The 19,916-nt window shown below is 40.2% G+C and overlaps 1 protein-coding gene across 2 annotated transcripts; it reads left to right on the forward strand.

Moving 5' to 3' along the window:
• Window positions 1-341: 341 nt before the first annotated feature.
• LOC127661705 (la-related protein 6-like) lies at window positions 342-10,989 on the forward strand. 2 transcript variants are annotated; one of them, XM_052152539.1, is made up of 3 exons: window positions 342-2,799; window positions 5,064-5,262; window positions 9,123-10,988. In XM_052152539.1, exons 1-3 carry the CDS (start codon window positions 2,180-2,182, stop codon window positions 10,221-10,223), a joined length of 1,920 nt encoding a protein of 639 aa, XP_052008499.1. In that variant the 5' UTR covers window positions 342-2,179; the 3' UTR covers window positions 10,224-10,988. The 2 variants fall into 2 exon arrangements, with proteins under 2 accessions (XP_052008499.1, XP_052008500.1); XM_052152540.1 differs by lacking the exon at window positions 5,064-5,262 and having other exon boundaries at window positions 2,662-2,799; window positions 9,123-10,989.
• The last annotated feature ends 8,927 nt before the right edge of the window (window positions 10,990-19,916 follow it).

A 19,916-nucleotide genomic window follows, 5' to 3' on the forward strand; every position in this document is an offset into this window, starting at 1 on the left:
AGCACTTTGTTTTAGTACTATTTTGTTGACATTAAATATACTCCCAATTATAGAATGAGTATTTGAAAATGCTAATTATTCAGTATACTATGTCATCATTATATTGTGGTACCACCACAATACTTTTTGTACTTAAGAGATATAAAGGAAATGTTTTTGTAGTTATATTATATAAAAATTATAATCTAAAAATAATTTGGTATCAGAAATATGTGAACAATCTATTATAAAATCACCCACAGTCCACACAGCACTTAATGCATCGTTCAGAATGTTTTTTTATTTTGCAAAACACTTGCTCATTAACTCTTTTCACACCATCTTTTGCCCACCATTTCAGCTCTAAAAGGTTGACAGAAGCTCATATTGACACGCAACATTTTACTTCCTTAGTCTTGTGAAATATTTCTTGGAAACCTACTATTTCAAACCACCAAGCTCATTCTGTTATTTCCCTAAATGTTACTAAAAACTTTTATTTGGAATAATTTCATCTTATCACAATGATTAATTTTTCAACCAATGCAAAGATTCATGTCCTGGTAAGTCAATAATCAAAAATTATAAATATCTGTCTGTGCAACACTTAAGTCAGTGTATAACCAGTCAGGTAGTGTGCAGATTTCACGAGAGTTCTATATGACAGAGATGTTGCATGTGGGGTCAGTATGAGTGTGATTTCCACTGCATCTGTTTATTTCTGTGGGCGTGAAAGTTCTGTACTCTCTTCTGTTGGTTAATTACATTCAAAAGCATATCATGCAATGCATTTAATACAAACCATTATTAATTAAGGCTTATTATTGTCAGTTTTTGAAACAAACTCTAAAATTGCCCAGTAGGTGTGAGTGAGAGTCTCCCAGCCACTGGGGCTTCCGTCAGGAGGGCATCCGACGTAAAACCTTTGCCAAGTCAAATATGCGGATCACGAATGGTCCGCTGTGGCGACCCCTAACGGGAGCAGGCAGAAGGAATAAGAAAGATGATGACAATGACAATTTTTGAAACATACACACAAATGACGTTTGCACATTCCCTTTTGTGTATTATGGAGAATAATTCAGACATAAAACACTCTATAATGAATTACAAAATCATTGTGTATTTTCCAATCACGGATGAATTCATGCTGGCCTATGCAGGTCGTTCCCCAGGGTTTAGTATCTATAAATAGCCTACTCTGGCTCAATAAGAAGTGGGGGACGGAGGTAGGCCTATAACACCGTGTTTTCAGCCATCTAATGCAGGGTGCATTCAAACACGATCACCTCTTTAGCAACTGGACAGACCAGAAAAAATCTATTGATTCCCTATTATTCAAGCAGACAATAAACAAATCCACATAATGAGAGACACATTGACTGCCCAGACAAACAGCTGTATGTTCAGTAAATAAATTATACACTCGCCAAAAATCCATGAATCTTGTGTATCAATGCCCGAACAGTTCCATTAAGACTTTATTACAGTGCTTTCCATAATGCACAGTCCATTGTTTCCCAATGAATGTACTGGAGAGATGAACAGAAATATGTCAACTTTAGCCTGCTGCTGGTTTATTGCAGGCCAGACTGCATTGTACGTATTTGTGAATGGTGCTCTAATCATCATCTGTATGCGGGTCACGACTGTGACGTCTCGCAGCAGCATTACATCACTCACGGCTGAACGCGCCCTGCAGACGGAAGATCAATCACACAGCACTGAATGAGTCAGAACACAAATGACGTCATACATTCACCTTAACAACTAATTGAACGTGAAGATACGTGAAGATAGGTCAATAGATCTGCACTCTAGACTTTTTTGCCATTAGCCAGACAGACGAAGAGATGATATGACTATATTGTTTACACATTCCCCTTACAAAGAAAACACTTGTGAACACTTTTGAGGTAAAATGCACGCTTTACAGTTTTGCATTTTATTTATAGCCTATTAAATAAATAAAATAGGGAAAGCTTCATTTGTTTACAAGACGTTTCTTTCGTCCTTCCCAATTAGTGAATCCGCATGGCTCTGCAACTCTAAAGCCTATTATCCAATTTACGCATCTAGAGTGCGTCTCACGCGTTGATTGATCGCCAAGTATTCTGTCATTAATTGCCCTCACGTGAAACGATTATTGTTTGCCAATATAAATGTAATAACGAGCCGCTCGCCACCTCTCTAATGAGTCATGAGAAAAAGAAGTGAAGATATGTCCGCCGTGCTGAACGCGTTCCTGCGGTGCGTCGCGTTCCTGCTGCCGCCCTCTTGGCTTCAGTTTTGCTGGTGGGTTGGGGAGGCGTCATGGCCCAATCCCCGAGCGCGATTCAAACACACAAAGCCTCTTACATATGAGGAAGTAGCAGTTCATGACGGACCCAATCCCGTCCACTCTTCCTCCTCTGACAGCTCTGAACCGGAACACTCTCCGTGGTGCCGATTCTGGCCGCTCTGGTCCGCTGTGGAGCGCATCCTGACGGCTCCCTTTGCTCTTCACAAGCGCTTGGGAACTTTGTATCCGCCTTACAGCGTCGCTCTCGGGTTCCCATCGAGCGACGAGACTAGCGGAGCTCCGGAAGAGGACGCATTCACGGCGGAGACCATGAGCACCACCACCGAGCAGCAGCGGCTGTCAGACGCGCCGGACGCGGTCGCGGACAAACACCTACCCGAGATGAACGCTCCGGTGACCATCACTGTCGCGATCCAGGCGGCGGAGGACGAGGAACCTGACGAGGTTTCATCAAACGCCATCGAGCTCCACACTGGCAGCGGCAGCGAAGACGAAATCGGAAGACACGATAAATCCAGGTTTAAAGACTTATTGTGATATTACCTCATTTAATCCTTAATGAGATTTGTCATTGATTGTCATTGACTCAAGCTCCCCTACACACACACACGCACAACAGCACTTTCAGGGTTATACATGGTTGTTGACGATGCTTGACACTTTCAAAGAATCTACTTCTAATTGTGAATGTGATCAATTGTTTGTATAGTGACACCTGACGCGCAACTCTTTAGGCAGGAATGGAACCAGACCTGTTGCTCCAGTAGTTCAAATTGGGGTCATCTCGCGCAGTCCATTCTTGTGGTCGTTTTTAATTCAGTGTTTTTTTTATTTTTATTTTTTTATTTATAAATTATTAATACCAATAATAATGCTAATATTATGCTGAATAATATAAATAAATGGAATATAATGCAGATTTATTTGTACAGACTAATAGCTACAAATTAATAAAGATATTTTAGAGCTTCTATTTCCTTTTTGAAATTCTAATTTGAATTATTTCAAATCATTACAAATGATCAGCCCAACAATCTGAGTTAATTTCAGAATTTCTTATTCTAACAAGCTGGACTGCACAAGTTTTGTTCAAAACCTGATGATCCATGTTATACAGCATGATTTGAGAACGTTTCAAAGAGCATCTTGTGCGCTTCAATGGAGGCAAGGAAATCTTACTGTCTTTAAAAAGGAGCTGAAGGTATTTTCTGGTTCAATAAGAGTTCGGCTCAATCGACAGCATCTGTTGCATAATTTTGAGTAATGCAAAAAAAAAAAAAAAAAAAAAAAAAAAATTCGACTTCCCTCTTTAAAAAACAAAACAACAAAAAAAGCAAAAATGGAGGTTACACTGATGGACATACAATGGAATAGAATGTGGCCATTTTTTGGAGGGTTAAAAGGCAGAAACGTGACGTTTATAATTTTATAAAAGCACTTGCATTTAATGCTACTAAAACTCATGTATTTTAGCTACAAGTTGTTTAAATAATTGTTTTTAGGGTTTATGCTGTAACATTGTCATGACTGTGAAGATGTGAAACTGGATAAAACACAGAAAAGGTTAGTGATTTTTATCTCTGTAAAATCATGTTAACAGGCATATTGTTTGTCTTGTGGCTATATTTTCAAAATGGTGAGTATTATAACGTTTACTGATTGGCCCTATTCTCTTCTATTGTAAATGTCACAGTCAGATTTTTTTGCTTTTTTATAAGAAAAGGAGGGACGAGTCAAATCAACATTATGCCACAAATGCTGTCGATTTAGCTTAATGTATTTTAAAGACCGACTATACCTTAATATTGGTCACCGTCACAAATTTGCTTTGATTTCTAGATTGTCACAATCTAGAAATTGTGCAAAATAATTTTCTTTCCCAGTTAGATTGAAATTCTTAGATTTTCAATGTGGTCTGAGATCATTAGTCTGTCAGTGACTGACCGCAGCAAACACTGACCACGCGTGTTTCTGAGAGCACTGGACAATGCACACTGGCTTATTTGCACTGTTGACAAACTGTCAAATTTCTCCCAGATGACCTGTTCAACCGTGTTCCCACTCACTGTCAGAATGAGCTACTGCGTATTATGGATTCAGTTGCATCTCTTTTATTAGTTGTGAAGCTGCAGCCCACGAGTGTTGAGCTTGTATTGTTATACAGCTCTAATGAGTCTCGCTGTTTCTACTATTGTGCACCAGCACTGGTGGGTGGATTATGCTGGGCTACGTTTTGTGCCTGAAGGGTTCCCCTGCTTTGTTCAAGTGTTGCTCCTAATGTCTGTCTCTTTAGTAGTCTACTTGCCTGCCAGATCGGTACCGTCCAAGTAGACGAACATTTTTATAGGGTGTAGGAGGTTGGAAGGCATTGAGTCATCAATTTAATTTGGATTTCTGAAGGTCATTTCCAACAGGCAGGTAGGAAAGCAGCAAAATCTCATTGAGGCTTTGGCAATTTATCAGATAAAGGTTAAGCTGGTACAGATTTGTTTTCCTTGGTTGTCCCCCGGAGCTTTCAGCCAGCATTTGTGTCGGTCAGATGGAGAGTTCTCGGCTTCTGCTCTGCTCGTGGAGAGATGGCGTGTGTTGGTGTTGCAAGCTGTGATGCTCATGTTTTGCACAGGCCATTGAATTGTGGGGGAATCTGAGATTTAAGGGTGGATGAGAAGAAACGGACAGGCTCTCCGCAGCATTAACATGCTGACAAACACTCATTATACAACCTGATGCTGAATTGATTTGAGTTGCAAATGTAGAAAGTCATGCATGTGTTCTCTCTCAGTGGTGCTGGCACCAGCGGTGGAGAACTCGAGGAGGAGAGCTGGCAACCTCCTGACCCAGAGCTCATCCAGAAACTTGTAGCACAGATTGAATATTATCTGTCTGATGAGAACCTGGAGCATGACGCATTCCTTCTGAAACATGTTCGGCGCAATAAGCTCGGCTTCGTCAGCGTAAAGCTTCTCACCTCCTTTAAAAAGGTAACAATCTCTCAAATATACCAGTTCTTACAGACCCCATGAAATTTAAATGAGATTATGGCTAAATTTCAGCAGATGTAAACATTTATGGTGACTCTTTACAATAAAGTTCCATTAGTTAACATCAGTTAATGCGAACTAACAATGACTGTGTATTCTTTTTTTACAGCATTTACTAGTCTTTGTTAATGTTAGTTTACAGAAATACAATTGTTCATTGTTAGTTCATGGTGAATTAACTAATGTTAACTTATACAACTTTTGAAGTTAACATTATGAAATTAAATAAATGCTGTAAAAGTATTAATTGTTCGTTCATGTTAACTAATGTAAATGGAACCTTACTGTAAATTGTTACAAAATGTACTCATTCTGGTTTTTCTTTTCCAGGCAAATGGACCAAAAATATTGATGACGACTCTCATGCCATAAAATAATTGCCTCTCTAAAATTAGAAAGTCCCTCCCCCATAATTATAAATGCCTCCTGCCACTGATTAGCAATGGCAAATAGCAGACCACAGGCTGTCAACAATTATTTGGTACTCCTTTTAAAATTGGAAATGTTAACACAATATCTTTGTTCAAAACATTAAGTATGATCATTTAAAGCAAAGTTAAGCTTAAGCTAATATTTAAAGCTAAAAACTTTTCAGTTTTTGCACTTTAGCGCAAGCATTTAGCTAAAATCGGAAAATTTTATAATTTGTTCTGTTTGTTAGGCGAAGTCGTCTGTATGCCAAGCGAACTGTCATTTCTGTTCCTTCATCTGTATCTTTCTATCAAATTCATGCTTTAATGTCCAGTTTGAAATAATTCTGTAACATAACTGGCTATCTGTGACTGTGGCATTTAAGCTTATCTGGCCACCGCAAAGTTGCTGTTAGTTTTCTCATGTTCTCATTTAGAAAGCACACGCTCAATTCACTTGAGGCATATTTGCTCAACCATGTTTTTGGTAACTGTTCTTGTGCATGGTACAACAATGCTGGACAAAATGTTCTGCTAAATCTGTCAGTTTATGGTTACATTTATTTACGCATACCTTCACTTATGCTAATTTATCTGTACATTTGAAACAATTAGTTGGTGTCACTGAATTTTCTTTTTGACCGTGATTTTCACCATCACTTACAGTACTGTAATGTAGGCACAACAATGTTCAGAAATTCTTAAACCACTACAAAGATCTCTTTGAAAAATTTCCATGTGCAGCAATGACAGATTTGCAGATTCTTGGCATTCTAGATGTCAGTTTGTCCAGGTACTTGGGTGACATTTCACCCCACACTTCCTGTAGCACTTGTTGGGCACTTCTCGCGCACCTTACAGTCTAGCTGATCCCACAAAAGCTCAATGGGGTTAAGATCAATAACACTTTTCATATTATCTGTTGTCCAATGTCGGTTTCTTTGACCATTCTATCCTTTTTGATTTTTTTCAGTTTCAAAAGTGTCTTTCTTTGCAATTCATCCCATAAGGCCTTCATCGCTTAGTCTTCTCTTTACTCTTATACGTTAAACTGGTGTTGAGCAGGTAGAATTTAATAAAGCTGACAGCGGAGTGCATGTGAGGCATCTATTTCTCAAACTAGAGACTCTGTTGTGCTTATCCTCTTGTTTAGTTGTACATCTGGGCCTTCCGAAGCTCTTTCTGTCCTTGTTAGAGTCAGTTGTCCTTTGTATGAAATCTTCAATTTTTTTGGGCAATTTCAAACATTGTATAGCCTTCATTCCTCAAAACAAGTTTCTATGCTCTTATGAGTTTCTAGAGAAAGTTGTTTCTCTTTTTGCCATTTCTGACCTAATATTGACCATGCCAGTCTATTGTATACTGTGGCAACACAAAGACAATGGTTTCATTTAATGAACCAAATAGCTTTCAGATGTGTATGATATAATGGCAAGTGATTTTCTAGTACCAGTTTAGCAGGACTCCTCGAGGATAAGGTGTTTGAGTTATGGCTTCTCTAAATGGGCCCTGTCTAAGTTTGATCAAAAATAACTTTTTTCAAATTTCCTTCCGAAACAGCAAAATCTGTACATTATTCCGAAATTTTGGCCGCCAGTATACAAACACACACTGATCAGTCACAACATTAAAACCACTGACCGGTGAAGTGAATAACATCTAGTTACAATGGCACTTGTCAAGGGAAAGGGTATATTAGGCAGCAAGTGAACAGTCAGTTTAATTTCATGGATTGCAAGCAGAAAAAATGGGTAAGCGTGACGATCTGAGCGACTTTGAGGAGGGCTGATATGTGATGGCTAGATGACTGGGTCAGAGCATCTCCAAAATGGCAGGTCTTATGGGGTGTTGCAGTGATGCGTATGCAGTGGTTTGTACCTACCAAAAGTGGTCCAAGGAAGGACAACCGGTGAACCGGCGACAGGTTCATTGGCGCCCAAGTCCCATTGATGCACGTGGGGAGCAAAGGCTAGCCCATCTGGTCCGATCCCACATTAGAGCTACTGTAGCACAAATTGTTGAAATTTAATACTAGCCATGATATAAAGGTTTCAGAGCACAGTGCATTGCAGCATGGGGGTTGTGTACATTGACACCGGTTCATTGCCGAAGGCTCCTACAATGGGCGCATGAACATCAGAACTGGACCATGGAGCAATGGAAGTTACTACGAGGACTTAAAAGTGCATTAGGAACTGGGCATTCCAAATTGGGGGGGGGTCAACATTCATGTAGCTGCAGTGCATAAAATCATGCAGATATGGATCAGGAGCTTCAGGTAATGTTCAAATCAACCATCAGAATGGAAAAATTTGATCTCCGTGATTTGGACTATGGCATGATTGTTGGTGCCAGATGGGCTGCTTTGAGTATTTCTGTAATTGCTGATCTCCTGGCACACAGCAGTCTCTAGAATTTACTCCGAATGGTGCCAAAATAAAAAACAGCCAGTAAGGGGCAGTTTTGTGGACAGAAATGCCTTGTTGATGAGAGGTTTTGGTGACACGAGGGGGAACCTACACAAGTGTGTGTGTGTGTGTGTGTGTGTGTGTGTGTGTGTTTTGTAACCACAAAACTTATAGAGATTGACCTGCAAAATTCTCTCTGGTTGTTGAGAGGTTTTTGTAGCAGTGTTTTGGTCTAACTGGTGTTTTGTGAGCAGTGGATTTACGCTTTTGGAAAAAGGTCTGAGGTTAAAATTTATTTGAGGCTTTCACGTCTTGTTCTGCAGCATTTGTTGAACAAGATGTGAATCTCAAGCAATGACAATTATCTATCTTGAGTGAACAATCCCTTTTATATAGTGACAAGCAGTGGCATGGCATTGACACCGCTTTACTCTTGACATGAACTGGCAAGTTGGTTTGACTTGTTCCATTTTACAATGACTAAGTCCACAAAGAATCATTTGTCTTTGAGTTTTAAATACTGTATTTGCAAGTCTGCAGTTTGCAAAAGGAGTAGTTCCCACAAGTCATTTTCATTTCACCCTTATCGCATCTGAAACTAACTTTCCTCTGCAGAATGAAAAGATTGAGTATCTCTGCTAGTCAGTGGGGTCCAAAAATTGCAAGCTGTGGTAAAAACAAAGGTTTCATAAGAGTTATCCATACAACTCAAAGTTTCTGAAGCAATGTCTTCTGAAGCAATGTCTTCTGAAGCAATGTCTTCTGAAGCAATGTCTTCTGAAGCAATGTCTTCTGAAGCAATGTCTTCTGAAGCAATACAATTGCTTTGGGTAAGAAACCAAGCTAAAATTCAGTCCTTAACAACCAAAAGCTTTTTATGAACTTTAAAAGGAGAGCTGAGTGGATATTAAGCTTTTTCTTTTTGGCTTAACAGGGTTGATTGTCAAACCTGAAGGTCAAATAATTTCTGTCTCTCCCTCAGGTGAAGCACTTGACGCGGGACTGGAGAACCACAGCATATGCCTTGCGGCACTCAAACCTGCTGGAACTGAATGATGAGGGCCGTAAAGTGCGTCGCAGGTCAACTGTACCAGTGTTTGCCAGCGAGTCTTTGCCAAGTCGCATGCTGCTGCTCAGTGAATTGAAGCGCTGGCCGGAACTGGGCATTGCGCTTGGCAGCGAGGGGAACGGAGGCAGCGGAGCGGGACCGACCCAGCAGGAGCGCCTAATGGAGCTTCTACTGAAGGCGTTTGGAAACTATGGCCCAATTTCCTCCGTACGGGTTTTGAAGCCCAGCAAAGATTTACCAGCTGATCTGAAGAAACTCAGTGGCCGGTATTCACAGCTGGGCATGGAGGAGTGTGCCATTGTTGAGTTTGAAGAGGTGGAGGCAGCAGTAAAGGCCCATGAGGCGGTCAGGGGAGGAGGAGACGGTAGAGGCCCATTGGGGCTGAAAGTTGTTCTAATCGGCACTAAACCACCTAAGAAAAAGGTCTCGAAAGACCGGCCACGAGAGGAAGGCGTCAGTGGCATGCGTAAGAGTCGCTCGCTGAACAGTCGTGTTCGGGAGTTGCAATATCACGGTGATGAATCAGCCGCAAGCTCTTCGGAAACCGAGAGTAATCCCACATCTCCGCGGTTGGCCCGCAAGTCCCGCTCCTGCAACAAGCTCAGTCCCACCAGCGCAGGTCCCAACCACCTTAGTCCGGTGGTGTCCCCGCGTTCAAGCCCCTGGAGTAGCCCGCGGGCCAGTCCCTGCACCCAACGCAAAACGCACCACTCTGGCATGTCTCCTTTGGTTAGCGAGGGCAGGTTGAGTCCTGAACCAGGTTGGCGCTGGGCAGACTATTCCTCAGACAGCAGCCTGACGCCCTCTGGTAGCCCCTGGGTCCAGCGTAGGAAACAAGTGGCAAGTCAGGATAGCAGCCCTGTAGGAAGTCCCATGCTTGGCAGAAAGATCCAGAATGCAGACGGTCTTCCCCCAGGTGTGGTGCGGCTACCTAGGGGACCTGATGGCACACGTGGGTTTCACTTTGCTCCCTCTGGTTGTGATTGGGGCAAGACTGCATCCACTCAAACCTGACTTTCAACTCTAAACCACCCACTCCCTCACTCTTCTGTTGCCCATTTGGACCCTCAAACTGTTTCGCTGTTGGAATTATCAGTCGTCACCATCTCTGTAGGACTGGTCTGTCTTTTGTAATACCTTTTTCTATATGCTATATTTTTGTTATTTTATATATCTTAATTTAACTGCTTTCAGACTTAATGATGGTATTACAACAAGGGAAGCTGTTTTGAAAGTATTTAAGTTTTAAATCGCCCCAATATATTTTTGTCAATGTTGCTGTAAGAAATTGATAATGAAGGGATTGTCCTGACACCTTTTTGTGGCTAGTATAACAATGCACATATCTGACTCATGTGAAATGTTGTAAATGTTGTGTGTGGGTCATAGTTTGGGCATTTGTTTACAGTTACACCATCTAGCTTTGATCAGTTTCAAGCAAATGTGGCTATAATCTTTGAATTACCCAGCACTGGGCCATTTTGATCCTTAATGCAATATTTTTGTTTTATTTGCTTTAAGTTATGTTTTCTGCCTTTAAACATGCTTCTGATTTTAGTGTTTACTGATTAGCTGGGATCTATTTTTTTGTTTCCTTAAATGCTTTTCTTTGGGTCAAGTTCTCTTCTGATTCCTCGGAGTGTAGCACACAGTGGATGAGCGTTTGAGGTTTATGTCCTGAGCACATACTGCCCCGTGTTTGCCTTGAGTTGAGGCACCGCACAGTCTGCTTCCTATTGTACAAATAAATCACTACAATTGCATTTGTCTGGGGTATTGTTCATTTGTTTAGATCCAATATTCTTTCCCCTTTGGTAGATTTGCATTTTAATATGCTGTAACATTCATACTTCATGTAATTCAAAGGTTCTAAACTAGTTTTGCTTCAGGGCCCAGATTTTTACAATGGACCCAATAGATGACCCAACACAGTACAAAAAGTTTAAGAAAATTGTAACAAACTGCTAATCAAATATTAAAATGAATACTGCCATTAACTGAACAGGCCCAACAATGCACATTTTTAACATGACAGACTGACAACTGACAGATTTATATACACACAAATGGCAGAAGTGTGATCTAACAAACTATCACATGGAACAAAAATTGGGCAAAGTATTCATATTAGCCATATTATAATGAAGTGCAAGTCCATTTGTAGTGGCTAACATTCATGGTAATTTTATATTTTGCTACTAGCATCCACTTCCTGTGTGCAACTGCATTGTATCTGAAGTGTTTTCAATCTGTGGTGAAGGTGATTATTTTGCTATATCTCCCAAGATGATTTTATTTGACACGCAGTATGACGTAATGTTTCTTGGCAATGAAGAGAATACTGAAAGCAAATGTGCATTCTAGTTCAGAGGTGGGAAATTTTACCTGGCAGGTAAAAGTGAGCCACTGCAGCCAAATTAGTTCAGTCCTGAGCTTAATTATATCAAAGCAGAGTCTCTTTTCAAAGTATTTTCTGGCCTTGGACTGAGTTCAATTTGCATCTAGGAAACGGACCTTCAGTCTAGCAGCAGTATTCAACTATATTTGGCTATAATAACACTAAATGAGTGTGCTTTTATCTGCATTTTCATATGAATCATACTGGGCTCAAAGTGTTTTGTTGAACAATAATTACAGTTAATTTTCTCACAGAATGAGATACACCTGCATTTTCTTCCAATTATTGCCAGCGTCTGCCATTTGACAGTTTGTTCATGTAGCAGAGAACCAAATGAACCTGTCTCTCGGTTTCCATATAATAAATAAATCCAAGTCTGACTAATGAGCTTTTAAATTGGGATAGTTCACCCAAAAATGAAGATTCTCTCACCATTTACTCACCCTCATGCCATCCCAGATGTGTATGACTTTCTTCTGCTGAACACAAAGATTTAGAAGAATATCTCAGCTCTGTAGGTCCATACAATGCAAGTAAACGGAGTCCAAAACTGAAGCTCAAAAAGCATATAAAGGCAGTATAAAAGTAATCCATACGACTCCAGTGGTTTAATCCATGTCTTTTGAAGTAACATAATAGCTGTGGGTGAGAAATAGATCCATATTTAAGTCCTTTTTACTATAATTATCCTCCCTGCCCAGTTGGTGGTGATATGCACGAAGAATGTGAATCACTAAAAACAAAAGACAAACTCATGAGAGAGAGAGAGAAGCGCTTAGGAAGGCTGTTTAAAAAGAGGAGATTTAGGAGATTTATTGTAAAAATTGACTTAAAAATTTTACTTTAAGTACTTTTATGCTGCTTTGGTGTGCTTTTTGACCTACAAAGCTGACATATTCTAAAGAACTTTATGATCCTTATAAAACACAAGGGTATTTCATTCTGTGCAGTATATACTGTACTGCAAACTTTTAAAAAATATTAAGTTGCTTATTTTAACACTATTAATGTCATAAACTGGTGAAATTCAATACATTCTGTTCCATAACTGTTCTAGGAGGACAATATGTCAAAGAATTCAAAATCCTTGGGCTCTGGAGACATAAAAAGAGAATTACATGCTCAAGCTGACACTCCAGAGGCCCCAAGCCAGGGAACCGATTTGGCCGGAGAAATGAGGCATCTTATTTTGCACTGTAAAGCCACGTTTGTGCAAAATGTCATAAGAAAACCTGGTTCATTCCTCACATTGGAATTGGTCAAGTCAAGCACATTGCATTGTTGGATACAGCCATCCGGGCATTGTGCTTTGCACATTTATGCAAATGTAGTACTACGTAATTTGGGTATTCCATGAATACAGACAATTTACATGCCGTATGTATAGCATACTGCAGCAGAAACAGTATGAGTAATATAGTAGCATGCTGTTCTAAACATAGCCAAAGGCTGTGAGTCCCTAGTATATATTCTTTTTTTTTTAAGAATTAAAATATTCTACTCTAAACTGTCTGGACAAACAAGAAAAAAAGTTGAAAATTACGCACTCAGAACCACTTTCAAGATACCTATGAATCTAAAGAGATGCCATGCCATGCCAAGCACATTTTGGGGAAGCCATCCACTGTTAACATTGTTTATTTTCCCAAAAGAGTGTATGAAATGAGCTCTTAATCTGTAGAGAATTCTGAAATATTGAAATGTATCATATTCTCATAAATTACCTCGTCCTCTGTATAATATCAGTAAAGGATGAGCAGTGAGACAGGATCGCCCGCGATCAGCCTGCTTGAACTCCGTTCCAGGAAGTGCAGGGAGAGAAATTATCGACGCTTGCTGATATGCAGTCAATGCCAAAGCATCCCTCTCAGCGTGTGGGTGCTGGAGGAGTTGGAGTGCGTTTGTATATCTGAAGATAGAACTGACATTACAATGATTCTGTGCTACAGCACTGCCAAAAAAAAACAAAACAAAAAAGTCTTAATTTTCTTTATTCAAATACATAATTTTGAGATAAAAAGTAATTCCCTAGCTCTGCCACTGTAATGATGATGATCATATTTTATGTAAGAAATCTGATTTATCACTTGTGGAGAAATTATTGGGAGAACACTATGCTCAATGTGATGGCTATAGAGCACAAGAAGCGCCTGAAGTTACAAGACTGTGTACTTACCGTCTTTCATGAGGGCATGAATTACAATCCCATGTAGAATAAAACAAATACAAATTATGGAAATGTATAAAACTGTGGATTTTAGGTTGTTGATTATAAGTATAGAAACTATATAATTTAGACTGACTCAATTGCATCATTCACAATGCTTCAAGGAAGTGGGTGCTCGCTGCTGGACTTGTTTCACGGGCTTAGTTGGACACAGTTCTCTGATTGATTGATCTCTCTCTGCTGGATCATGGGTAGTGTAGTTGAACAGCAAGAATTTTGTAATTAAACAAGATTTTAAAACAGTGATGTTGAAATAATGCTGACTGATGGCTTCAAATACTTTACCATCGATAAACAACCTCAGAGCTCATGGTAGGTCTGTCTCAAAAGCAGAGGTCGGCAACATATGGCACACGTGCCTGCATTGGCACACAAAGATCAGTGGCATGCCAACAACTGTGAAACGAGTAGACTATTTTATTTATATAAATTCCGCACCTACATTCTAATCTACATCTTGATGTAATCCTTCCTAATGATCATGCAGCGTGTTTTCATCAGCTGAATGGGAGACTAAACAAAAAGTTAAAATGTGACTAGACTGCAGTATACCCAACAGACTCATGCAGTGCATGCAAGCCATTCATGTACCACGAGCCGACAGCGCTTCACTTTCGGTTTATCACGTGAGTAAACACGCATGCTTTGCTTCGGTCAGGCTGCACTGATGACAGCCTACATTCTGTGTTTCATTTGTATCTTTTTGCTTTCAGAACAACACATGATTTAATAAGAAAAACACCACTATTAATCCTCTAGATTTATAACCCAGCATATAGGTACACTCTCCTTAAACACGGTCACATTCAAAATTACATTACAAGAGAAAACATAATCTGATAAAAAAATATGACTCTATTCAAAATATAAATTAAACCTGGTAATAAAGTTTTAGGATTTTTCATGTGCGATTCACCGAAAAGGGCAAAATAGCTGATTGGCTTGTCATGCATGAATGGCTTGCATGCGCAGCACGAGTCTCGTCACACTTTAATAGTCTCCCATTCAGCTGATAAAAACATGCTGCGTGATCATGAGGAAGGATTACATCAAGATGTAGATTGGAATCGAAAATGTCTTATTAATTAAATAACCTGCTCCTATCTTGCTGTTGCTTGTGTGCTGGTGATTACCCAGCACTGTGTGATGTAGTATGACATAATTTAAAAATGTTTAAGATTCCACTAAATGTTGTGATCAGTAATAAAATAAGCAAATTATAACTTTTTATCTAAGAAATATGATATAGTGTCTGAGTCATTCTACGAAACGGGTGCCATTTCCACTTTGCAAATTTCAAATGTCTCATTAAGAACAAACTTTTTTTTTAAAACTTACAAATTGAAAGATATGTTAATCCTCCAAAAAAACATATTTTACCACCTCAGGCACATAATCCTTATTAATATTATCCTTTTTATTCAGGCAAGGGAGCCTTTCTTGTACCACCCCGTTACAGACAATATGTACGCCATTAGAGAAGGAAATTCAAGAAACACATTTTTAAAATCTAATGTTTTCCTAATAGTAAAACGTCCTTTTTTTTTTTTGGAAACCATCAATAGAAAGTCTGTAATTTAATCAATTTTTTTATTCTTAGATTTTTAATCTTGAAATATGAATTAGACATTTCAATGGCCTCATTGTTTGTACTGAAAAAATGAATTAATAAAAAAAATTAAGTTACATTTATCTGATTAGTCCACACAACAAGAACATCATTCAACATTCATTTATGTAACATTTCATTTCTTTCCATAAAAGTTTAACAAAATGACCCTGTGACGGGGTGGTAACTGATGTGGCGGGGTGGTTCCCTGTGACAGGGTGGTATGGACAAAGTGTTTCTCTATATGATCTGCAGGTTTTAACCTTTATAAAACTGGGGGTGGGAAACATTAAAATTGGAGATGTAATGGAAAACTTTGGTCATGCTCTGAATACCTGAAAAGAGCATTATAATGGTGAATGGGAGAGTCGCATCCACACATCCCTCTAAACTACTAAAAAAAGCTGCTCAAAGAGTACCCAAAGAGGTTGGATGAACATTTAATGGAAAAAGATACAAAGATATTATTAGAGAACATTGCTATTACATTCAGAAATGGGGATGCAAACTTTAGAACCAATGATATTTTGAACATTTTATAATAAAATTATTAACAAACAATTTTTGAAAATGTTCTTCCTTTGAAGGAACATTTTCTAGACTTTGATCATATACATCACAATACTTTTTGCATTCAACTATATAAAGGAAGTTGTACAGTAAATAAAAAGATAAATGATGAGTGACTGAAAGAGATAGTGAGTGAGTGAGTGATGAGTGACTGAAAGAGATAGTGAGTAAGTGAGTGAGTGAGTAGTCACTGAAAGAGATAGTGAGAGAGTGAGTGAGTGACTGAGTGAGTGAGAGAGCGAGCGAGCGAGTGAGTGAGTGAGAGAGCGAGTGAGTGAGAGAGAGAGCGAGTGAGTGAGTGAGAGAGAGAGAGAGCGAGTGAGTGAGTGATGAGTGACTGAAAGAGATAGTGAGAGAGTGAGTGAGTGAGTGAGTGAGAGAGTGAGTGAGTGAGAGAGTGAGTGAGTAGTCACTGAAAGAGATAGTGAGAGAGTGAGTGAGTGAGTGAGTGAGTGAGTGAGTGAGAGAGCGAAGTGAGTGAGTGAGAGAGCGAGTGAGTGAGAGAGAGAGCGAGTGAGTGAGTGAGAGAGTGAGTGAGTGAGTGAGAGAGAGAGAGAGCGAGTGAGTGAGTGATGAGTGACTGAAAGAGATAGTGAGAGAGTGAGTGAGTGAGAGAGTGAGTGAGTAGTCACTGAAAGAGATAGTGAGTGAGTGAGTGATGAGTGACTGAAAGAGATAGTGAGAGAGTGAGTGAGTGAGAGAGTGAGTAGTCACTGAAAGAGATAGTGAGTAAGTGAGTGAGTGATGAGTGACTGAAAGAGATAGTGAGAGAGTGAGTGAGTGAGAGAGTGAGTGAGTAGTCACTGAAAGAGATAGTGAGTGAGTGAGTGATGAGTGACTGAAAGAGATAGTGAGAGAGTGAGTGAGTGAGAGAGTGAGTAGTCACTGAAAGAGATAGTGAGTAAGTGAGTGAGTGATGAGTGACTGAAAGAGATAGTGAGAGAGTGAGTGAGTGAGAGAGTGAGTGAGTAGTCACTGAAAGAGATAGTGAGTGAGTGAGTGATGAGTGACTGAAAGAGATAGTGAGAGAGTGAGTGAGTGAGAGAGTGAGTAGTCACTGAAAGAGATAGTGAGTAAGTGAGTGAGTGATGAGTGACTGAAAGAGATAGTGAGAGAGTGAGTGAGTGAGAGAGTGAGTGAGTAGTCACTGAAAGAGATAGTGAGAGAGTGAGTGAGTGAGTGAGTGATGAGTGACTGAAAGAGATAGTGAGTGAGTGAGTAAGTGAGTGAGTGATGAGTGACTGAAAGAGATAGCGAGAGAGTGAGTGAGTGAGTGATGAGTGACTGAAAGAGATAGTGAGAGAGTGAGTGAGTGAGTGAGTGAGTAGTCACTGAAAGAGATAGTGAGAGAGTGAGTAAGTGAGTGAGTGATGAGTGACTGAAAGAGATAGTGAGAGAGTGAGTGAGTGAGAGAGTGAGTGAGTAGTCACTGAAAGAGATAGTGAGTGAGTAAGTGAGTGAGTGATGAGTGACTGAAAGAGATAGTGAGTGAGTGAGTGATGAGTGACTGAAAGAGATAGTGAGTGAGTGAGTGAGTGAGTAGTCACTGAAAGAGATAGTGAGAGAGTGAGTGAGAGAGCGAGTGAGTGAGAGAGAGAGCGAGTGAGTGAGTGAGTGATGAGTGACTGAAAGAGATAGTGAGTGAGTAAGTGACTGAGTGATGAGTGACTGAAAGAGATAGTGAGAGAGTGAGTGAGTGAGAGAGTGAGTGAGTAGTCACTGAAAGAGATAGTGAGTAAGTGAGTGAGTGATGAGTGACTGAAAGAGATAGTGAGTAAGTGAGTGAGTGATGAGTGACTGAAAGAGATAGTGAGAGAGTGAGTGAGTGAGAGAGTGAGTGAGTAGTCACTGAAAGAGATAGTGAGAGAGTGAGTGAGTGAGTGATGAGTGACTGAAAGAGATAGTGAGTGAGTGAGTAAGTGAGTGAGTGAGTGATGAGTGACTGAAAGAGATAGTGAGAGAGTGAGTGAGTGAGTGAGGAGTGACTGAAAGAGATAGTGAGAGAGTGAGTGAGTGAGTGAGTAGTCACTGAAAGAGATAGTGAGAGAGTGAGTAAGTGAGTGAGTGATGAGTGACTGAAAGAGATAGTGAGAGAGTGAGTGAGTGAGTAGTCACTGAAAGAGATAGTGAGTGAGTGAGTGAGTAAGTGAGTGAGTGATGAGTGACTGAAAGAGATAGTGAGAGAGTGAGTGAGTGAGAGAGTGAGTGAGTAGTCACTGAAAGAGATAGTGAGTGAGTGAGTAAGTGAGTGAGTGATGAGTGACTGAAAGAGATAGTGAGAGAGTGAGTGAGTGAGAGAGTGAGTGAGTAGTCACTGAAAGAGATATGAGTGAGTGAGTGAGTGACTGAAAGAGATAGTGAGTGAGTGAGTAAGTGAGTGAGTGATGAGTGACTGAAAGAGATAGTGAGAGAGTGAGTGAGTGAGTGAGTGAGTGAGTGAGTGAGTAGTGACTGAAAGAGATAGTAAGTGAGTGAGTGAGTGATGAGTGACTGAAAGAGATAGTGAGTGAGTGAGTGAGTGAGTGAGTGAGAGAGCGAGTGAGTGAGAGCGAGTGAGTAGTCACTGAAAGAGATAGTGAGTGAGTGAGTGATGAGTGGCTGAAAGAGATAGTGAGAGAGTGAGTGAGTAGTCACTGAAAGAGATAGTAAGTGAGTAGTGACTGAAAGAGATAGTGAGAGAGTGAGTAAGTGAGTGAGTGATGAGTGACTGAAAGAGATAGTGAGAGAGTGAGTGAGTGAGTGAGTGATGAGTGACTGAAAGAGATAGTGAGTAAGTGAGTGAGTGATGAGTGACTGAAAGAGATAGTGAGTAAGTGAGTGAGTGATGAGTGACTGAAAGAGATAGTGAGAGAGTGAGTGAGTGAGTGAGTGAGTAGTCACTGAAAGAGATAGTGAGAGAGTGAGTGAGTGAGTGATGAGTGACTGAAAGAGATAGTGAGTGAGTGAGTAAGTGAGTGAGTGAGTGATGAGTGACTGAAAGAGATAGTGAGAGAGTGAGTGAGTGAGTGATGAGTGACTGAAAGAGATAGTGAGAGAGTGAGTGAGTGAGTGAGTAGTCACTGAAAGAGATAGTGAGAGAGTGAGTAAGTGAGTGAGTGATGAGTGACTGAAAGAGATAGTGAGAGAGTGAGTGAGTGAGTAGTCACTGAAAGAGATAGTGAGTGAGTGAGTGAGTAAGTGAGTGAGTGATGAGTGACTGAAAGAGATAGTGAGAGAGTGAGAGAGTGAGTAGTCACTGAAAGAGATAGTGAGTGAGTGAGTAAGTGAGTGAGTGATGAGTGACTGAAAGAGATAGTGAGAGAGTGAGTGAGTGAGAGAGAGTGAGTAGTCACTGAAAGAGATATGAGTGAGTGAGTGAGTGACTGAAAGAGATAGTGAGTGAGTGAGTAAGTGAGTGAGTGATGAGTGACTGAAAGAGATAGTGAGAGAGTGAGTGAGTGAGTGAGTGAGTGAGTGAGTGAGTAGTGACTGAAAGAGATAGTAAGTGAGTGAGTGAGTGATGAGTGACTGAAAGAGATAGTGAGTGAGTGAGTGAGTGAGTGAGAGAGCGAGTGAGTGAGAGCGAGTGAGTAGTCACTGAAAGAGATAGTGAGTGAGTGAGTGATGAGTGGCTGAAAGAGATAGTGAGAGAGTGAGTGAGTGAGAGAGTGAGTGAGTAGTCACTGAAAGAGATAGTAAGTGAGTAGTGACTGAAAGAGATAGTGAGAGAGTGAGTAAGTGAGTGAGTGATGAGTGACTGAAAGAGATAGTGAGAGAGTGAGTGAGTGAGTGAGTGATGAGTGACTGAAAGAGATAGTAAGTGAGTGAGTGAGTGATGAGTGACTGACAGAGATAGTGAGTGAGTGAGTAAGTGAGTGAGTGATGAGTGACTGAAAGAGATAGTGAGAGAGTAAGTGAGTGAGT

Source organism: Xyrauchen texanus, chromosome 21 (genome assembly GCF_025860055.1).
Source record: "Xyrauchen texanus isolate HMW12.3.18 chromosome 21, RBS_HiC_50CHRs, whole genome shotgun sequence".
NCBI lineage: Eukaryota > Metazoa > Chordata > Actinopteri > Cypriniformes > Catostomidae > Xyrauchen > Xyrauchen texanus.